A 19,370-nucleotide genomic window follows, 5' to 3' on the forward strand; every position below is an offset into this window, starting at 1 on the left:
GCCAAGGGTATACAATCAACAACAAAAATAAACTGTGCCCACCTGCACTACGAGGCATACACAATCAGTGTTCCAGCGTTTCAGCCAAGGACATTTTGTGGGTAGGGGACGGGGGGTCCATGAGCGGAAGCACGGAAGGGAGGGAGAGGGGACGGGATGAAGAGGAGGGAGGGGCAAGCTAGCCTTGTTTTGTTTGAAATACTTTGAATGTCAAAAAAAGTGCCGTCATCCAAGATCGCTTAGAGCACCTTAAACTACTTTAAACTTTAAATGTTAATTTTTCAACATGAATTAAAGACATTAAAAAATTATGCAAAATGCTACAAATCAAGTGGATGAACAAGTACAAATATTAAGAATGCTGGTAAATGAGCTTATCATGAGGCCAATATTTCCATGGAACAAAGCATACCTGGCTTTTAACATGCTTACTTGCAGACAGGAAATATCTATAACATTTCTTCTGTATTGACACGTGTTCTTCATTCTGATTGTAAGTTTGCACTCCAAAGCAGGTCTTACAACCCTACTGAATCAATATTGAAGGAGCAAAGCCCTTGTTCCTTGTCTGTGTTTATGGATCCCTGCCTTGCGCTGGACTTTGCTTCCTCTGCACATTCTGACCACTGTCTGTCTGCTGGCGACGTGACTGGAGAGCTGCAATGTATGCTGCCTTCATTTATATTCGACAGATACCAGAACACAAGTTCAGCCTTAGATGATTTTTGGTAATAGCATATCTAACAATCATGCAATTGTTAAGAGTATTTAAAAATGAAATCATGAAAAAGGTATTTAATATTTCCACAAATCTAGTTGCACATGATCTGCCACAGTTTTTCAACTGTATCAACTCTCATTTCAACAACATTTTGTGTTAAATTCTCCTGATGATGGTATCTGTAAACTTAAGGATTACACAGTACTATATGTGTATCAATATAGCGTGTGTCTTTTGAGGGGCTAGTGCAGTGCATGTTTAAAACATGCCTGTGCAGAACGGGCCATATGGCTGTCTCGAGAACCGCTGATCCGAACAAACTCACACACTGCACTTCCTTGGGTCCTAAGCAACACACATGCCATAACATAGTTGTGTCCCCTAGCCATACTAGAGTTTATGTGTCAGCTACCTATTTGGGAACAAGCTAAATCTGGGAAGGTTCATTCTAAAAGTTAGGTTGCTGATGCAATGATGGTTGTAAAATCTGTTCTTGAATGTACTGCAGCGAGCGACCCAGAGCGAGCTGTACCCAGCCTGGCAAAGGGTCCTCTCTCAACATACTACACAGTGTGTGCATAACACACTGCTAATCAGTGTCGTGTGTAACGCGTTACAGTAACGTAACTACTTTTTCCAGGTAAAAAGTAAAAAGTGCTACTACTGAAAATTTGGTAAAGAAATGTAGTTCCTTTTTCAATTTGGTGCAATGTTACTTTTCCCACAGACAGATTTGACGTTGAGACTTCCTTCTCAGCTGTGCGCTCACAAGCTCCACACACTAGCCCCTACGTCCCAGAAGCTGGTAGCAGAGCAATCAAGGCAAGCAAGAAGCAGCCAATGCTAACTTTTCAGAGCGCTTTAAGCTCTGAGTGGAGAGCTACACGACACGTGCCACTACATCGCTGAGGACTGGCCGGCCTACAAACAGAGCAGGCCAGGTGGACACAAAGCTGTGAAAGATGGGCTCATACATACAGCGAACCTTTGTAGACTTGTGTCGGTCGCACGGACACGCATCATTTCCAGAAAAGAGGCTGCATGTGTCTACGACAATGCACGCACCATAGTGGCTGCGCAACCGGCACAAGTCGCTACAGACATTACATACACTAACACCGTGTAACGCCGATGACCTGCCAATGTTCATTACCTTCAACCTGCGCTGGACTCGTTCATAATGAATAAGCCGTCATGCTGTGAGTAGAGAATCCAGTCTGCAGTGTAGTTCAGACACTTCACTGATAAACCATAGATTGGCTTTATGGTAAAAGATAGTTTTTGTGTAATTAACTTCAGTCTCTGCCAGAGACGCCTCCTTTTAAAAGTAAGCTAAAAGTAACGAGTGACGTAAAAAGTTACTTTTGGTAAGGGGAAACTAAGTCAAGTAACAGATTACTCTTTAAGAAGTAATGAGTAACAAGCAAACACAACTTTTAAAAGCAACTTCCCAAACGCTGCTGCTAATAAATGGTCCTCTAGATCAGGAGCACGCACTCAACACTGCACTTCTTTGGGTCTTCAGCAATACAGTGTGAAGTTGATCGAATGAACAGCTATTGAGAAAATTGAAGGACAGACATACAAACAAACCTCCTATTATAGTTAAATGTAATATCCTCAAGTACAACACATTTATGTGCGTACCTTTAAAATCATCTTATACAACCAGTGCCAGCTTTTGCAAAATCTTCCTTTGTGCAAATCAAAGTGGTTACTCATAGCATATTATTCTCAATTTGTATGCAAATTATAGAATAGGACAGGGGACAGTTTTCTTTAGGGAGACAGTGCCCTGGACGTAAACCCCAAGCTATTAGCATATTGTCTGCTGCTTTTAAATGAGATGAGAAGAGTTAATGTGATTGGCCTTTACTGAAGGCTGCGCCAACTCTATCCTCTGATAATATATTCCTAAACAATGTATTTATCCCTATTTCATCCTTTCACCTTTTCCAAATTTACTATTCTGCCCGTTTTCACCAAAATTGCACAAAGAAAAACAAATGTTGTATAGTACAGTATGTTTGCACCCTTGAAATGTGTTTGGGGACATAATTTCTTTTTTTTACCAATGACTAATTCAGCTGTCAATACTGACTCCTTAGTTTGCTTTATGTTAGTTAGTTTGTGGTAATTAGAGTTTGACACTGGCCGCTCTATAAGACAGGAATTTAGGATTATATAATAATTTATACTAATTTTACTAAACTTGGAATGCCACAGAGCAATTACACACACCTGGGGCTTTCAGGGCCCCTGGGGCTCATGACCACTATGCATAATTAAGCCTAGAAATGTGCATCATTAAACAGACATCATCAACAAGTTACTTTTATTTAAATAGCATAATATTACCTAAAAAGGGGGCTTAAAATCGGTTTTGTATACAACACCCTCAATTCAGATTAAAAACAAAAAAATCCCCCAAAAAATCAACTTAACAAGGAAATGGAAGAAACTTGAGGAAGAGCACCAAAGGCGGGATCTCTTTCACTGGAAGTGCAAACAAGCATAGAATAACCAACATAATAAAATTACAGTATATACAATCATAATGACAAAATATACATTTAAAATATATGAAGAATACAGAGTTACTGGAGCACTGTATTAAACAGAAACCCCAAACACGATAGGTGTGCAGCCATTCCCACTGTACACTATAGACTTCATGCCCTATGTGTACACAGCCATGTTTGTTTGACTTGGTAGAGCAAATCTATTAAACTGCTATCACATTCACTGTGAGTTTCAAATACGTCATTACTAACTCTCAGAGGATGCTAATATGTGATAGATGAAAGCTATCTTGCATGCCTGCATTCTCATTGACTAACTCACTAATTCAATCAATCACCAATTCATCCCTAGCCCTTTCCAAACTCAGACAACGCCTCACCTCTTAAAATATGCTTCAGGTGTATCGGTCTTGATCAGCAGACATGCAGTCCACTCAGTTTTGCAGTAACTTTGTGTGTGTGCGCATGCTGTAGGCCTATGGATACTCTCTACTTTCAACACCTCCTGCTTTTCTTTCCTCCAAAACTGACTCAGCAGCCACTGTCAGGTCTGCTTAATTTTGTCATGGTTGACTTCGTGCTACCTGGAGTCTCATCTGCCAGAGCCCCTTAATCCACTTGTCACTCACAACAACAAAAAGCTAGGAAGATGCTCGTTGAATGAAGACGGGGAGGAAGAGCATTGGTGGGTGTAGCGGGAGAGTTGGATTGGAGGATTTGGTGCAGGTGCGAGGCACATGTGCGTGGTAGAAGTTGTGGGAGTTTCAGACTTATGGAAAATGTCAACACAAATCTAAGACTAAAGAGGAAGCCCATACATCCTTGATAATAAATAAATGCATCGTCCTCAAGTACCATGAATGCAACATGTTGTATAATAATATAACAGATTCAATTTTATATATTTTTTTCTTTAATTACTTACATTTTACTTTAAATTTTTTTTTAAATCAATCCATATTTTTTAATCATTTTTTGGGGCATTTTGGGCTTTTCTTTTTTACAGCAAAGCTGAAAACATCCCGAGGAGTAAACCTCTATCTATGGGCGCCCGCTCTACAAACTGAGCTATATGGGAGGCCCTCAATTTACACTTTTAACATTTGAGCAAGTTGTTTCCTATTTCATCACTATCAAATGTAGTTCTGTCTTTGAAATAAGAATGCATTTTATTAATGCTACTCTTGCCATACCCACTGGCAAGAAGGGCATCAAGCGTGCAGTCGTTTTCCGCGATGGAAAGAGGAAAGAGGATTGGCAGAATAGGCAGTCCTGAGGATGTTTGGTGATGTAGAGAGGACCGATAAGTTTAAATTAGTTTTTATGGATCTCTGTAGTCTGTGTGTGTCCAATATGCCTCCAGGATGCCTATACTCCTGCTGATCTGCACAGAGAAAAACTAGCAGTTTGGGTAGAATACCACAAAATAACCAGGCAGTTTGGCTTGTTATTTTGCAACAGCCTGGTGCTGATTGTGCATGATTTAAATAAGCTAGCCACAATGGATTAGAGTTCTGTAACTGCACTTTGTTTTCATAGTGTGTTTTTTTTTTAATTAGTAAAAACATTACTCCGAAACAGCTGAATTTAATCGAATGAAAAATAACAAGTTCAAGCAGTCAACATGAAGTTATGAATGAGACTTTACTGGCTTTATTACCATATTCACACTAAAATGCTGATACTAAGTGTAAAAAAAAATACCAACATTCTTGTCATGTACAATTAAATAGAAGTCGCGGTCACCAGATCAGATTACATCAGATGTTTAACAATGTGAATCTAGCTCATATGACTAAATGTTTAACCTTTTTCGTCAATGTTAAGAAAACTGGAAATCAATTGATTTATTGCGTCTATACCCTAGTTGATGTAAAAAAAAATCTTAATTGCAATTGTGTCGCTCTAAGTGTGGGATTCATCTAGTAAGACAGTGGCCCACACATCGTGGGCCACAAGAGGCATCTCAGACGGACCCTACATAAATAGAGACATTGTCCCATGTCATAATTAAGCACATATCAAATGAGGGTGCAGAATGCAAAATCTCTCGGCCCAAAGTCAGACTTGGGTTTTAAAGTTTGGATGGTCTTCATAGTTACAGGAAATGATACACTGTTGTAGTATAAAAGTCTATACAATCACGTGGCATTCCAATTTTCTGTGGTGCAGGCAATTTTGGCATCTGCAATCTGCTTTCTGCGAGGAATTGTGTGATTGCAGACCCAGAAAAGAGAAAACTAGAGAAGTCAAAATATGCTCAGCAGGGCTTGAAATTAACACCAGCTAGTCTAGGTGAAATTTGACTGTGGCATTTGACTGTGGCAGGTAACACAATTCCACCTACAGCTTTGTTGGATGAGGTTTTTTCCGACTATGTTCCCATATCAACACAGAGCTTCTCTGGTACAGAGGCTTCAACTGTGTTTGCTTTAATATATTCTTTCCTACCTACTCGTTTAAAAAAGAAAAGAAATACTGCACAACTGTCTTATTGTCCATTCCTGAATATTGTGTTATTGAGTGTGAGGGAAAGTCAAGTTCATAAAGTAGTACGTTTTCAACTCTTTCATCTACAGCACAGTAGTGGTTTCATTGTAGCTTAAGTGCACACCAACATACTGAAGTCAGGATGGCAAATGTTAAAAGAGAAAACTTGGAGCAGATAACATTTGCATAGTGAGTATGTTGTTTTTTTGTCAATATACAGCTGTAGACATATTATGTTTTTTTATATATTTGGCACATTTACTTATAAGTAAACATAGACGGGTGGAATAATACTAGAGTGCAATAATGCATTTCACAGTCAGTAATCGACACGTGGTTCCTCTGGGTTATCTCGGATCCTACAGCTATACTGGAAACATAATAGAAGCAAACAGTCACTGCTGCTGAACTGCTAACTTGTTAATCAAGTTGACATCTTTACACAAAAAAAGAACATCCCAGAAGCAATGATGCACATTCAGGTTCACTTTAACTTTATTTATTTAGTTTCGGCATATCTAGTGCCTCGCAAGCTAGGTGCATATGAGCAAGGTCATAGTAGAAAGGGGATGTCCTTGGCAGTAGTATTTAGTTGTTTTACAGGTATACACATGGAATTGTAATGCTTATCCCTACCAATTTTGTACAAGAACAATTCATTATTAGACAACTATGATGGGCTTGAGTCGTTGTGACCATACTGTTTTTTTAATCTGTTGTTTTTCTTGAAATAAAGCTGTCTTAAGTGCTTCAATTTTTTCAAGCATTTGATACAATTTATTGTAGTGATTCAGAAAAAAACAAAAAAAGTCATTCCATTTTTGACATCATGAGAGTGGGGGTTATAATCAGCTGACAACAATACTTTGATTTGTGTATGTACATGCCATTCTGTAATGTGACAACAAGGGCAACTCTGGTTGGCAGGAAGTAGAACGTCACGCATTGTTGGATGCATTATTGTTTTCATTATGATAATGATTATTATTATGAATAATGCATTGAGAGAGTTATTTTGTGTCTAGTTACTGCATTTTTATGAGTTTTAAAGCTAAACCTTGTTCTAAGCTGTCACCACCTCCCTCTTCACCTGAGACAAGAATCAACATCTGGGACAATTACGGGAACATGGTCACACAAGAGGGGTATTCCAAAACTCTGACGTGTGAGTTTTTACTTGTTGTTATTTATATTTTAGAATTGCTTTCCCCAAGCCCCCTCTCCTCGGTGTCCCTGGGTGAATGAGCATGTGGATGACCACAACTGGCAGTAGGCAGTAAGCAGTAGACTCACATAGCTTATCTTTTTTTCCCCAGTTGTCTGACAGCCAGAACAAAAAGAGTACAGTTTTAGTGGAAAGTCTTCAGCAGAAAAAAAACAGATAGGTTATTTGTTCAAATGCCTAAATATATGTACCCTGACCCTGCTTGTTAATGTTCGTAGTTATTTAAAACTGGGTCTATAAGATCCTTACATCCTAAATATCCATTCAGTAAGTATGTGATTTGAATCACAGAGATTAATTCAGTCACATGTAAATTAATGTATTACAATCCATCTGTTCACATCGCCTGCATAGGTTTCTTTTCATCACACCTACTCCTATATATGAGTGCTTTTGTGAAATATGTTAATTTTGTGAGTTTGAGTATTGAAACTAGCGTATCTGTATAATGCTACCTTACAACTTATGCTAATGTAGGTTCATTGGGCTCCACTTTCTATGCATTTCTGCTTCACAATTTCATTTTACATAGTCCACTATCTGTCTATGGAGGAAGTGAAAGTAGGTGGTAGTAGGTGTTTATCTACCTGTCAAATTACATGGTTTGTGTGGGGGACGGAAGACTTTCGATGGTTGTGTTTTTTTTTCAGATAACCTCTTTCTTTTAACTGTTTTCTCTCAATAGCAAAAGTGGAAGCAGCACAGTGTTGTATCAAGAAGTCCTACGAAGGACGGTTGGTTCTACAAAGAGAGTGATGTTTTCACCAGAGACCACTGTTGTTCATGAGCAACAATGAGAAAATGATCTTACCCTGAAATGACCCACTTTTTTTAATTTTTACTGAAAAATGATCAATGGTATATCATCTGTTTCTATTAATTCTGATAACCAGTTGTCAGATGCCTTGAGACAAATAAATGAATGTTCTAATTACTGCTTATGACAAGAAATCTAATTTATCAGGTATTGCATCCATTATTTCATCACACAACAGTACTAGTATGCCTCAAAAAATTTGTAATTGTATGTACACGTTCAATGGGTACCAACCTTGATGGCATTGGTGGAAATCTGGATCTCATGCAGCTTCCTCATCGTGCCATCACGATCAATGAAGTAGGATGAGGCCAGCTGATGAAGGGCTTCCACGTTCTGAGTAGTGTTGACAAGCTTCCTGTCCAGCTTGTTTTTGGCCAGGTACATAGTCAGTGCCTCCTCTCCTACAGGTAAGACAAGGAAATGAAAAAATCATGAAGATTATACACACTTTCTGCTTTGGATGTTTTGGAGAAAAAAAATGTTGATGTACTGTTGTGAGAGGAAGTGAAGTATTTAGGATCTCAATTGAAGAAATTATACTAATTTAAAGTACACTGAAAAAATAATGTGAGTGTACTGTAGATATCTTCATCTGTGAGAATTGTCCAATCTAGACTTATCTCAGCAGCCAATGCAGCTCTTAATGGCAGGGGTAAGTCAGAAGTCGGAATACCAAGGCAAGCAGTTTTAGCTTATAAAACTAGATGCCCCAGTTTTCCAGGAACAGTCTCAGTATTTGCTGCTTCATCCCCAGCTGGCACCGTCCCCAGAAATGTCCCCGGATTTACCCCTACTGGGATGGCATTATTTCCATGAGAGGTCTAGTGATATAGAATTCTTACCTCAATACCACAGGAATTTTATCCTGTGGAGAAATATAACACATCCGGTATCCCCCCCCCCCCTGCTACCCCAGGCAGGGAAAAGATAAATTTAATAAAAATACACAAATAGACAATACCATTACCTATTACCAGAGATTTAATTAGTGCAGAGAAAATTAGTAAAAATGAAATGAGTAAAGGAGGATGGTGTGGAGTCACTTGAGGAAGATTGTACCTGTTTATCTGTACTGTGACATTGTGTGGCATGTTCTAAGATAACCACAGTGCCACCGATTTTCAGTCCTTTTGTACTTTATCTAAATGACAGACTAAAATTATTTGTGGATGGTTAAATGACAGACCCTGTCTGGTGATGCTAACACTGCCTGAAAAGGTGTTAGAACATGTATTTCTTCCTTTTCTTGTATACTTCTAGTTCTGTTACTGCCAACAATGGTTTTAAGCCACAGAAGATTACTTTACTTAGCCAAGTTGTTGTCTCTTAAATCAACAACAACCTATTTAGTGTCTTGCTGGCATAAATATCCGTTTGGCTTAATATATAATTAAGCCAAACAGTCCCAATGAGCCGTTTTTGTTGGTGGTGTCCTATCTGAGATAGTTCAAATGTAGACTTGGGTGGACCTGACATTCTTACTCATTTGCTGAGGTAAAGAGGCAGGGTTTGAATATAAAACTGATTGTGTACACACAATAATCATCATGCCTGTAATCTCTTACCATAAATGCAGTACTATGCCCAGAATTCAAATTTGAGATGTGAGAAATAAAAGCCCAAAGCACTCTCTACGTGTGCCCAGTATGTACTGTACGTCAAGTTTGACTTTCCACAGGAAAACGGTCGGGGACTGTATGTAAACAGAACCAATAACCTTTCAGTAAGTGTCTTTATACTGCAAAACGTGAAGAATGTGAAAACTCAAAGCAGTAACAGGGCAACATATTTACAAAGCACCAGAGAATCTCTCTGATTTGCATGACATGTATTTGTTTGTTGACACTGAGGTCCTCATTCTTTACACATCATATTTTTTCCATCTCACATTCCTACAAGCAGAAACAGACCAATAAAAAGCAAACAAACAAACGCCAATTCACTTTTGCAAGCTCATGGAAACTTGCCTTTGAAGGTTACTGTTCAAATGGCAAACCATATGCCTGCAACTCGCTCAAGAGCATGTCACATATGTTCAGGTTTCCAGTGATGTAAATGGTTATCTGGCCCCCAGCGATGCATTGGAATTGGTCACTTAACTTGTGGTGACCGTGACTATAGGGTGGGTAGCAGTCAGGGCCAATGTCTCATGCCTGGTTAGAGTACAAGCACTGAGGGGACTGGGCCCCATTCTCTGACACTACCATGCTCTCTCTCCCTCGGGGCTTAGCAAACTTACTTACACACACTTGACTTACACTGCTGCACAAGAATAACGGTCCCACATTAAGCCCTTGATCTGCCCTTTTTTATCTCTATTGCAACTTAGTGTGGCATAAAGTAGGCCCTCTGTATATAAATACTCTGTAGTTCTTGCTGCTGGTCAGGCATAATCATTACCTCTGTGGCTTTAAAAAATTCATCCGTGTGCACCTTTCTGGAAGTAATACATTGTGTTACATTATTACGGGGCGCTTTGCTGGCACGCTGCCAGAATTAATCAGCTCATGCAGAGCTTATGTGTTTACAGCTGAGAGGTATTTAAAAACAATGTACTGTTTCACCTCAAAAGTGTGTGTGTGCAAAGGCACCTCCTAGATATGTACACGGGATGTCGATGATGAGGGGATGAGGGTTAGGAGTGCAAGTAGGGTTTTAAAGTAATGGAATGGCTGGGAGTGCTCAATTTTGTGTTAATGGTACATGTGTTGGTCACTTTATGGAGAGCATTAAACTATACTGCTTTATACCATGCAGAGGAAAGATGGTAATGGATATTTTCTATCTATTATTTTCGAAAAATTCATAAACCTTATTGATTTACAGAATACCTACACAGTATATTTCATATTTTACCCTTGAAAAAAGGTGCATAGACTTTCTAATATAAACAAAATAACTGTGCAATACATTCAAATAAGTAGAAGAATGAATTTAACCAATTTTCTTTTCAACCATAAGTAGATTGTGCCAGCTTTTGCAAGAGATATTCTGAAAGTGGGGCTGCTGCTTTGAGATAGCCACGCATTCAATGCCCAATTATGCCCTGTGCTTTTCATGTTGGCACCAAAACAGCAGGAACTACAACAAGTTTTAAGTGTAACGTGGCCAAAAGGTACCGCTGACAGCTTACGCAGGGCACTCTTTCACTACAACCTAGATCACAGCCAGAGTTCTGTATATGAACTCTAGCCTCAGGCTTCAGTGACCACAAGTCATTTTAATAAACTACATCCTTCTCTTCAGTGCTGACCCTAAAGTGACACTATGTAACTACTGAGAGAGAAAAAATATCACATTATTTATCTTTAAAATGAAAAGTAGAATTATGACAAGCAATAAAATGCACCCTTTCTAAATTCAATACACTTTGGTGTTATGCATATACACTGTACCTTTCTTAAACTGGTATTGCCAGTAGCTCATGATGCCAAACGTTAGCTAATTGTAAAAAAAGAATGTTGATATTGCTGTGTGACTGACATGTTACTGACACGTGTCTCAGATTTGTAACTTGTAGCCAACGTTGTTGCTATTCTGGGAAAGTTACGGAGTCTCACTCTTAGAGTTGGACATGTGTATTTTTGCCCTCTCTTGTCCATTATGCAGGCCAATAACTTTATCAAAAAGTTTGCTGTTTGGATTTAGTTACCCGTTTATCCTTCTACACTTTCATGAACATTTGCATCTTGTCGCTCTCTCAACTCAAGTGCTGGGAACCCGTCTGTACGGATACCAACAGAATTCACAGTGAAACAGCAGCGGCCTCACTCAAACTGGAAAACTGATTTCCAACATATTAGGGAGAGGGATTGACAGATGTGGTGAAATATGTCCACCGCAGCTTTAGCAAAAAGCAAATCTGTCCTTCACACATTTTTCACTAGCAGTACCTTCTCATCACATGTATATACAGCCTTCATTGTGTAGCACTCCTTTACCACTCTAAAGCCCTGAACACCTAGTAAGGTTTGAATTCTATTGTTAATAAACATAGTGCACCTACGGTCTTGTTCTCAGTGGCTGAATGCAACTAAAGACCTCAAGCATCTATTTCAAAATGTTTTGATGTATTTTTTAGCTTCAGCTTCAGAACTTCAGTTACATTCTGGAGCATCGACTCACACTGGTGGTGTCTTTTGTCGGAAAAAAAGATGTATTCGCTTTGTTTAAGCTTCATGTCTCCCACGTGCAGTGTGCACCCAGGATGCAGTCGGGTCATATGTTGCACTTCAAAACACACATCCCTTGATGCCTACTTTAAAGACTCCACATATGCCAGAGACTCAGTTTCTGCTGCTATGAGGTAGTTAAAATGTTCAGACAGCAGAAAGGCAGCAGGTAATTGATAATTATTTCCTGAAACATCTTCAGCAGACGCTGTCAGTCAGTAGAGTTGAAAGAAAGTAACTGAAAATCTTCCTCTCTTAAAGCTTGTTAGAATGGCTGGTATTATATTACCACGCATTTCCTAACTACAAGAGCTTTTGAATTAACACGCTCCAATATCCAAAGACGACAAAAGTTAAAACTGTAGTTATAATCATTATTACTATTATTGTCTATTGTTATTTTCAAATTAATCAGATATGATCATATTCAGCATTCATCTTTCAAAGTGTAACAACAACACCACAATTAGTGATTCATTGCCTCGCTGTGCCCTGGGCCAGTACTTCTCCACAAACATCAGAAAACTGACAAATACAAATTAAATATATAAACCTGCATATACAGTTGAGAGTGTCTATGAATCCAGACAGTAAACAAAGGGTATTGTCACAAACAGTTTTTTGTTCTCTGAGAACTGGGTGTCCAGTGCTTCCAGGCACCACAGGCACCATTGTTTCTGACATAAAAAGGAAGCCAAGGGACAATAAGATTCAAACAAAAAGAGAAATACATTGGAAAAAATGTGTTTGTATAATCCAAAAGTAATACTCCACTAAACTTTGGGCTTTAGTTGGAAAAAATGGAATAGGGGACGGGGTTACATAATCAGTTGAACGGATTAAATGAGAGTGTCTGCAACAAACAACACAGCACTGGTCAGCTGTTCAAACAGTGTGTGTCAATGGCACTGGCCGAGGAAGTGGGAAGTCTTACTGTCACACACAGTCTTACTGAAAAGGAAATGGTGGCATAAAAAGCGTGTCACAATGGAGACCACAATACTCGTCCTCTGTCCCTTCCCCAACAGTTTATTATTTATTGAAGGCAATCTTTGCCCAACCTTGAACCACGACATAATCTTTACCTAACCCGAACCAAGTAGTTCCAGTTGCCTTAATTTCACCTAACACCTTTCACCTTAAAGATGCCCTGTGGAGTTTTCTTGGATTTGAATACTCAAAGCATTATATGTATCCTTGAGGCATAACTAATACGTATTTCCCGCCTCATAAAACTTTTGCAAAACTGTTAGTATTTTATAATTGGGCATTGTTTACATACATTTTTGCTATCTTGCAATCTTTTTATTGTCCACTGTCTTTGCAGGCGCATTGATATTGGGTGTTTTCACCAGCAGATGTCAGTCAAAGAAAAATGTGAAACCGGCACCAAGTATCGTGTCACACGTGTGATCTTGGGTGTGTATTTGCATCTTTGTACACATGCACAACACAAGCAAATCAGGAACCCAATAGCAAACATTGTTTTATAGCCTTACTAGAGGTCAAACACGCCAGAGAGTACTTTTAACTGTTCAGACATCAGATCAGCAAACAATTGTATACAACTTGCCATTTATGGAGGACTCGTTGGAATACCATATGCTTGTGATGCTGTGTATGTGTCACTTCAGTATGAATCAGTTATCAACACCAAAATATCTAAGTGAGATATTTCAATAGGAAAAAATAAGAAATACAGCAATTCAAGCTAGACAGCAAGATCAAATGGTGTGTTTCATCACGATACGATGCGTCCCAAATATGTCCATAAATGTTATTATCTTTCAAAGGTTATCTGCTCAGTCAGTCGCATTTCACTCAGTCAGGTAGAGATGTGGCACTTGAAGAAGATCACCACAATGATGTGCATGTACTGCCTTCCACAACCATTAGGCTAAAAAAAAGAAGATGAAAGCTAGGTGTCATAGCAATGGTTTAATGGTCATGCATGGTAACCCTTTCTAATCAGTTCAGAAGAGAATACATATAATGGGGCTCTTCACACTCAACTCTAAGTTGCCTGTGAGAAAGAGAATTCTCTTTTTTCCTCTCAAGTGTATAATGACTCTTGAGACTACCGAATGTAGGTGGCTAAAGAGAGAATTAGCTTCTTTCTCTTACTTTATCACTAGCCTGGTGTGCACATTTATTGCTTCATATAACTGTGTTCTTTAATGGGCAATCCCAAGATTGAGATAAGAGTGTAGTGACCCATAACTTTAAACAGATGACCTCTAGGTTAAAGATAATATGGTGATAACTCAGAGTTAGAGAAGAGGAGGCTGAGGTTAAAAAGGACTGTGAGGAAATCAATGCAAAGAAAAAGAGGACAAATACAAGGCATTGCAACACAATAACATTAGGAAGGACGCTGTGGCTGAAAATGATACTGGGATTATTTCTGGGGCTCATCTGTCTAATTTTAGCCAGCTGGTGCATCCGCGGCAGTGGCATTCTTTGTATTTTAACGTAATCACATTTTACCTTCATATAATGTTTCATACTAATATTGTATTTCCAATTTCCAAAATGAGTGTATCAGCATGAATTACCTTGCAGAGTGGAGTATACAACATTACAACTCTAAGCCTTCACTCCTGATTTGCACAGTTTAGCTTAATTATTAAAGTCTAGTGTTTGACATTAAGCGGACAGTAAGATTTTCTTTTACTCTGCTAATAGTTTAATAAATGTTTGAATTTATTCTGTAAATATTAGACAAAAGGGCAAGACAATAAGGACTGGATCTGTTCTAACTATTATTTAAATAAACACAATTTAAATCAGGTTAGCATGTGTGTAACAAGTTCCAAGTATTTCTGTACTGTACAGTGTTCTACTAGAGATGGAAAACATGAACACAATCATTCAGTAAATGTAAAAAGAATATTTTCCAATGGCATTGGATAGTGAGATTACAATGAGACAAACACCATTTTCCACAACTGGAGCGACTAGCTGGCAATGTTTGATGCATACAGTTATATAATATGGGGTTTGAGTAAAATAATGAATAATGATACTAATTATATCTTTGAGATGCAATTGGCAAAGTAATCACAGTTAACTGCCTTCATGTGTCCCTCAGAGCTTGAAATAAGATAAGAGTTTCAAGGGAGAAGCCATTTCTATTTAGACTTCTACAGCAGGGCTGCCTTTTATTTTGTTGAGTGCATCCCAAATACTGAGCTCAGCCATTAGAGGCTTTTTTTCTATTTCCACAGTGAGGTTTTTTTAATGAAAAGTTAATGTGAATTTAAAATATATGTATTATCCTAAAATTGCAGAATTTTTAGTGGCGGTGGTGGTTTATCGTTGCCAAACAAAATTACTGTACACTAGTTTCTCAAAGTGTTTCTACCTGAAATGTGCTAAGTGAACCTGTTGTTCCTTAATAAGTTGGTGCTTGTAGATACATCCGAACAACACATATGATCATCCTCCCATTTACCTGAAAGGTCTGTACGTACAAGTGCTTATGAAGAAGATTATCTTTAGGTTAAAATTGCATGTACATGAAAATGCAATTACCATGTGTGTGATTATAATGGTATTGGGGTGTTAAATTGAAGCTGTGTTGTTAGACGTTTGTGCATTCAGGCAATTTATTCAGAAGATGCATTTCTGCAATCTGCATCTTGTTATTAACTTGGTCCCATGTATTATACCTATTATTATGTATAAAGAACATTGTTTAATATAAAAAGTTAAACTGATAATTGCATTATGTTCTTATTTGAATGGAATCTTGCTCTGGGCAGGAAATAAGACATAAGGCATAAGGCAATGGGCATGTCTAGTACTATTGAAAACAAATCATTAAAAGTTATCTACTGTATATCTAGTAGGTTTAGCGTTTCCATTTGGCAGCCACATCGTGCTTTCACATTATTAAAGATGTAAGATTTGAATGTGAGAACTCACATTATTTTAAGGATGTTACAGTGTGTCTTGTTTTTTCACTTATCAAATGTTCCCACATGTGTTGGTGACATGAAGTCACATGAGGTTTGGTGACTTTGGACATAAGATAATCCTGTCATAACTTTGAGAACCCTAACCCTTGTTTTGGCTCACTGTCCTGCTAAAAAAACACTTAAACCAGACGAGATGGAATACAGTACCTGTTCTGAATAAAGTTGTGCTTCTCTTGTGTCATTGTGGGGGCGATCCTGTGCTAGACACCGACCCTGAACAGCTGACAAATACTCGGGGTGGCACGATTTTGGTAATCAAGTTGAAAATTGATCAAAAAGACCTTTTGATTTGCGCTTTCAAATCAAAAGTGGGACTGGCGATTCCCCCCAATATTCTCCACACCTGCTTACTTGCGCACGTTCAGAGAAAAAAAACAAAAAAACAGACACAGCATAGCGTACCAACATTTGGACTTTCCTAATGAGGGATTTTTTAAAACTTAAACTGTTGTTTCAAAGTACCCTTCTGCTATTTAGTTGCTCTTAATGTGCCATTGCCATTCTTGTTGGGAAAAAAAAGTTTGAATCAAAAATTGAATCGAATCGTGTCCTTAAAATCGTATTGTGGTTTTGAAGAATCTTGATCTTTAACTTTAAATTGCCTTTGGAAAAAAACTTATATGCTCTGTGAAAATGTTTCCAGTCTGCTTTGTCCTGCCCTCTTGTTAGGTTGTTGCAGTTTTGCTGTGGGAGAGTTTTTCCAACACCCTGGAGAAAACTTGGCCACAAACTGCTTCACTGAGCTGTTTTGACATTGTTGTGAACAGTCAGATGAATAACCCAGGACACAATGGTGTTGCAGTATAATCAGATGGGCTCATTGAATAGTGCTATTCATTTGTACTGATGAAAAGAGAAATATATAACCATTTACTTGCTGAAAGGGCTCTATCTTGTTTTTAACTGGGATACATTATGATCAGTTTCAGGAAACAATTACTGTATCTATCTTTAAATAGATATTAAACATTGTAAATACAAAAATTCACATTTTCAGTTCCAATTCAGTACCCAATACCACTTGTCTGCATATATATATATTTTTTAGTTAAAACACACTTTATGTTGCAGCGCTAACGGTCCTTAAAGAGCTATTGTTATATTTAAAGCTTCCATATTATGCCCATTTACAGGTTCACACTTGCATTTGCATATTTAGAATAGTTTCATTTTCAAAAAAACACCATATTTTTGTTGTACTGATCATTGCTGCAGATCCTGTTTTCATCCTTTGTGTTTAGGTCTCTGTTTTAGCTACAGATTGAGACAGCTCACTTGTTTTAGCTACAGAGCGTAGGGTGACCATATTTTGACTTCCAAAAAAAGAGGACACTCGGCCAGTCTCGAGACAAAAATTCAGACAGGCTTCTCAGAGGTTAATGAACATGTTTTATTACACCTCAATGGTATAAAAATAACTTATGTAATAAAATAGTAGCTCTCTTTTGAAATAAATAAACAAATATGAATACGAAATAATGTTCTAGATATGATCTCTTCTGTGTCAGCTAAAAAAATACAGCTTCAACAAAATATCTCTTAAAACCTTTTTAATGTAATAAGATCAGGTTTTTCGGTGTCCATGTCAATTTTGAGATCTCCAACACCTTTATTAGAAACATATGTGCCAGCTTCGCATACGGTCCACTCCGCCTTAATTATTTTTTTGCAATTCAACTGTGAAGTTGCACGGCGGTGTGCAAAGTAATTTCATTGACATGCACAAACCACAGCCCATGTGTAAAAATCATTTAAAAGGTGTGTACAAACTGTTAATCAAGCATGGAAGTGGGCAAATGAAACCTCTCTTACCTCCAAGGGTGGCTGAGATGAGAATGTGGGTTCCATATTTCTTAATGATGGTGTCGATGAACTGTTGAGTTGTAGGTCTGCGGCCCAGCAAGCGTACGCTGCGCTGGAACTCAGGCATGAGCGGCACGGGGTTCCGGATCAGGTCCCTTCTTTCAATTGCTGTGTTCCTCACCTTCCAACGTGCAAATTCCCTGACAATCACAGGACAAACAACTGTTCACACCTAAATGACTAAGCAAATACAACCACACTATGAACAATAGCAGTAAAACAGCATTAATTACAGTGTGGCACTGTATTAGCCTGACTCCATCTGAGCAAATGCATTTGTGGGAAAACAACACATTTGGTAGTTAACGCTGTGGTCTTGTCTGTCAAATAATTAAGATAATAAAAACGTAAACTTATTTTAATAATGTATTAAGCAGTTCTTAGCAAAGTGGAACATTGTGAATATAGACCACTCTTAGGGTTAAGAGTAAATATCCCTGCCCTGAAGATTAAGACACCACATTTCACCACACTTTAGCTGTCTGCATTGCAAAAAAAAGGCCCTGTGGTATTGAGTCAGTGGCTAATGCCTGGCACATTCAGGTACTGAAAGTCAGTAATTAGGCCTTCATGTAAATAGATTTCTTTGTGTGAGAGTTGCATGTAAATTGTGTTTCTGTTATAAAACAAGCTGTTCATACATGTAATTTGGATTATATTGGTTTTTTTTTCGGGGAAAGAGAAAGCAAAAGAATACTTTTGATGCATTGGTTCCCTCTAAAGGCGTCGTCATTGTAATGCAAATTGAATCGGAAACTGTGATTGTCATCACCATCTGTTCTTTCTGTCAATCACAGAAATCTTTTCATTTCCATATGGTTTTTGCACATTCTCAAACACCACTATCGAAACACATGTATGTGAATAGTGGTCTTTCATTGGGATAAGACATGTGATACATGTGATCGCACTTTTACCTGAAAGTTGTGTTGTAATGTGTGATAGCATTGTATAGACAGGTGTAAACTCTTCACACTGCTGAGATGAGCACAAAACTAATTATTTTTAGTCTAGAGACAAGGGAGAAGTCATTTGTGATTACTGACAGTTGTAAAAGTATTTCCTAAAATTAGATTTTGATTTAATTTAGATTTGTTTAATGATGCAGACTTCAGCGTATGAACAAAGATCCCAATTACGGAAAGTGTGTGACTTAAAGTGCAACAAAAGCCTCATCTGATCAAGCACACACACACAGCTTTATCATCCCAATAAGATCACCCTAAAAGCCTGCTCTAATTGAAATCGGACTTCTGTTCAATTTATGCATATAACGTCTATGAAAAAAATCTACCAACAAAGCAGATACACTAAACAATACAAAAGACACACCACACAAACAACCACGCTGCACAATACAGACCAATGTTCAGAAGTCAATCTGATGTTTATGTCCTCTGCTTTCCTTGTAACTGCTGGTGACAGGTGCAAAGAAATTCCTGCACCCAGTCTTACTTTTTTTATTCAAAAAGTAGACTGTGTGGCGGAAGCTCCAGCTTTCTATCAGCTTTCATTTGGAGCCCTCAGGATCCCCTAAAGATGATTTACCCATGAATAGTTGAGCCCCCACTTAAATT

The 19,370-nt window shown here is 38.2% G+C and overlaps 1 protein-coding gene across 1 annotated transcript in view; it reads right to left on the bottom strand.

Moving 5' to 3' along the window:
* Nucleotides 1–19,370, bottom strand: part of brinp1 (bone morphogenetic protein/retinoic acid inducible neural-specific 1) — a 106,215-nt gene that overhangs the window by 40,078 nt on the left and 46,767 nt on the right. The window contains exons 3-4 of the mRNA XM_034896350.1: nt 17,743–17,933; nt 8,010–8,179 (exon numbers count right to left, since the gene is read on the bottom strand). Of these exons, the coding sequence (XP_034752241.1) occupies nt 8,010–8,179; nt 17,743–17,933 (361 nt within the window). The remainder of the gene's footprint in view (nt 1–8,009; nt 8,180–17,742; nt 17,934–19,370) is intronic.

Source organism: Etheostoma cragini, chromosome 16 (assembly GCF_013103735.1).
Source record: "Etheostoma cragini isolate CJK2018 chromosome 16, CSU_Ecrag_1.0, whole genome shotgun sequence".
NCBI lineage: Eukaryota > Metazoa > Chordata > Actinopteri > Perciformes > Percidae > Etheostoma > Etheostoma cragini.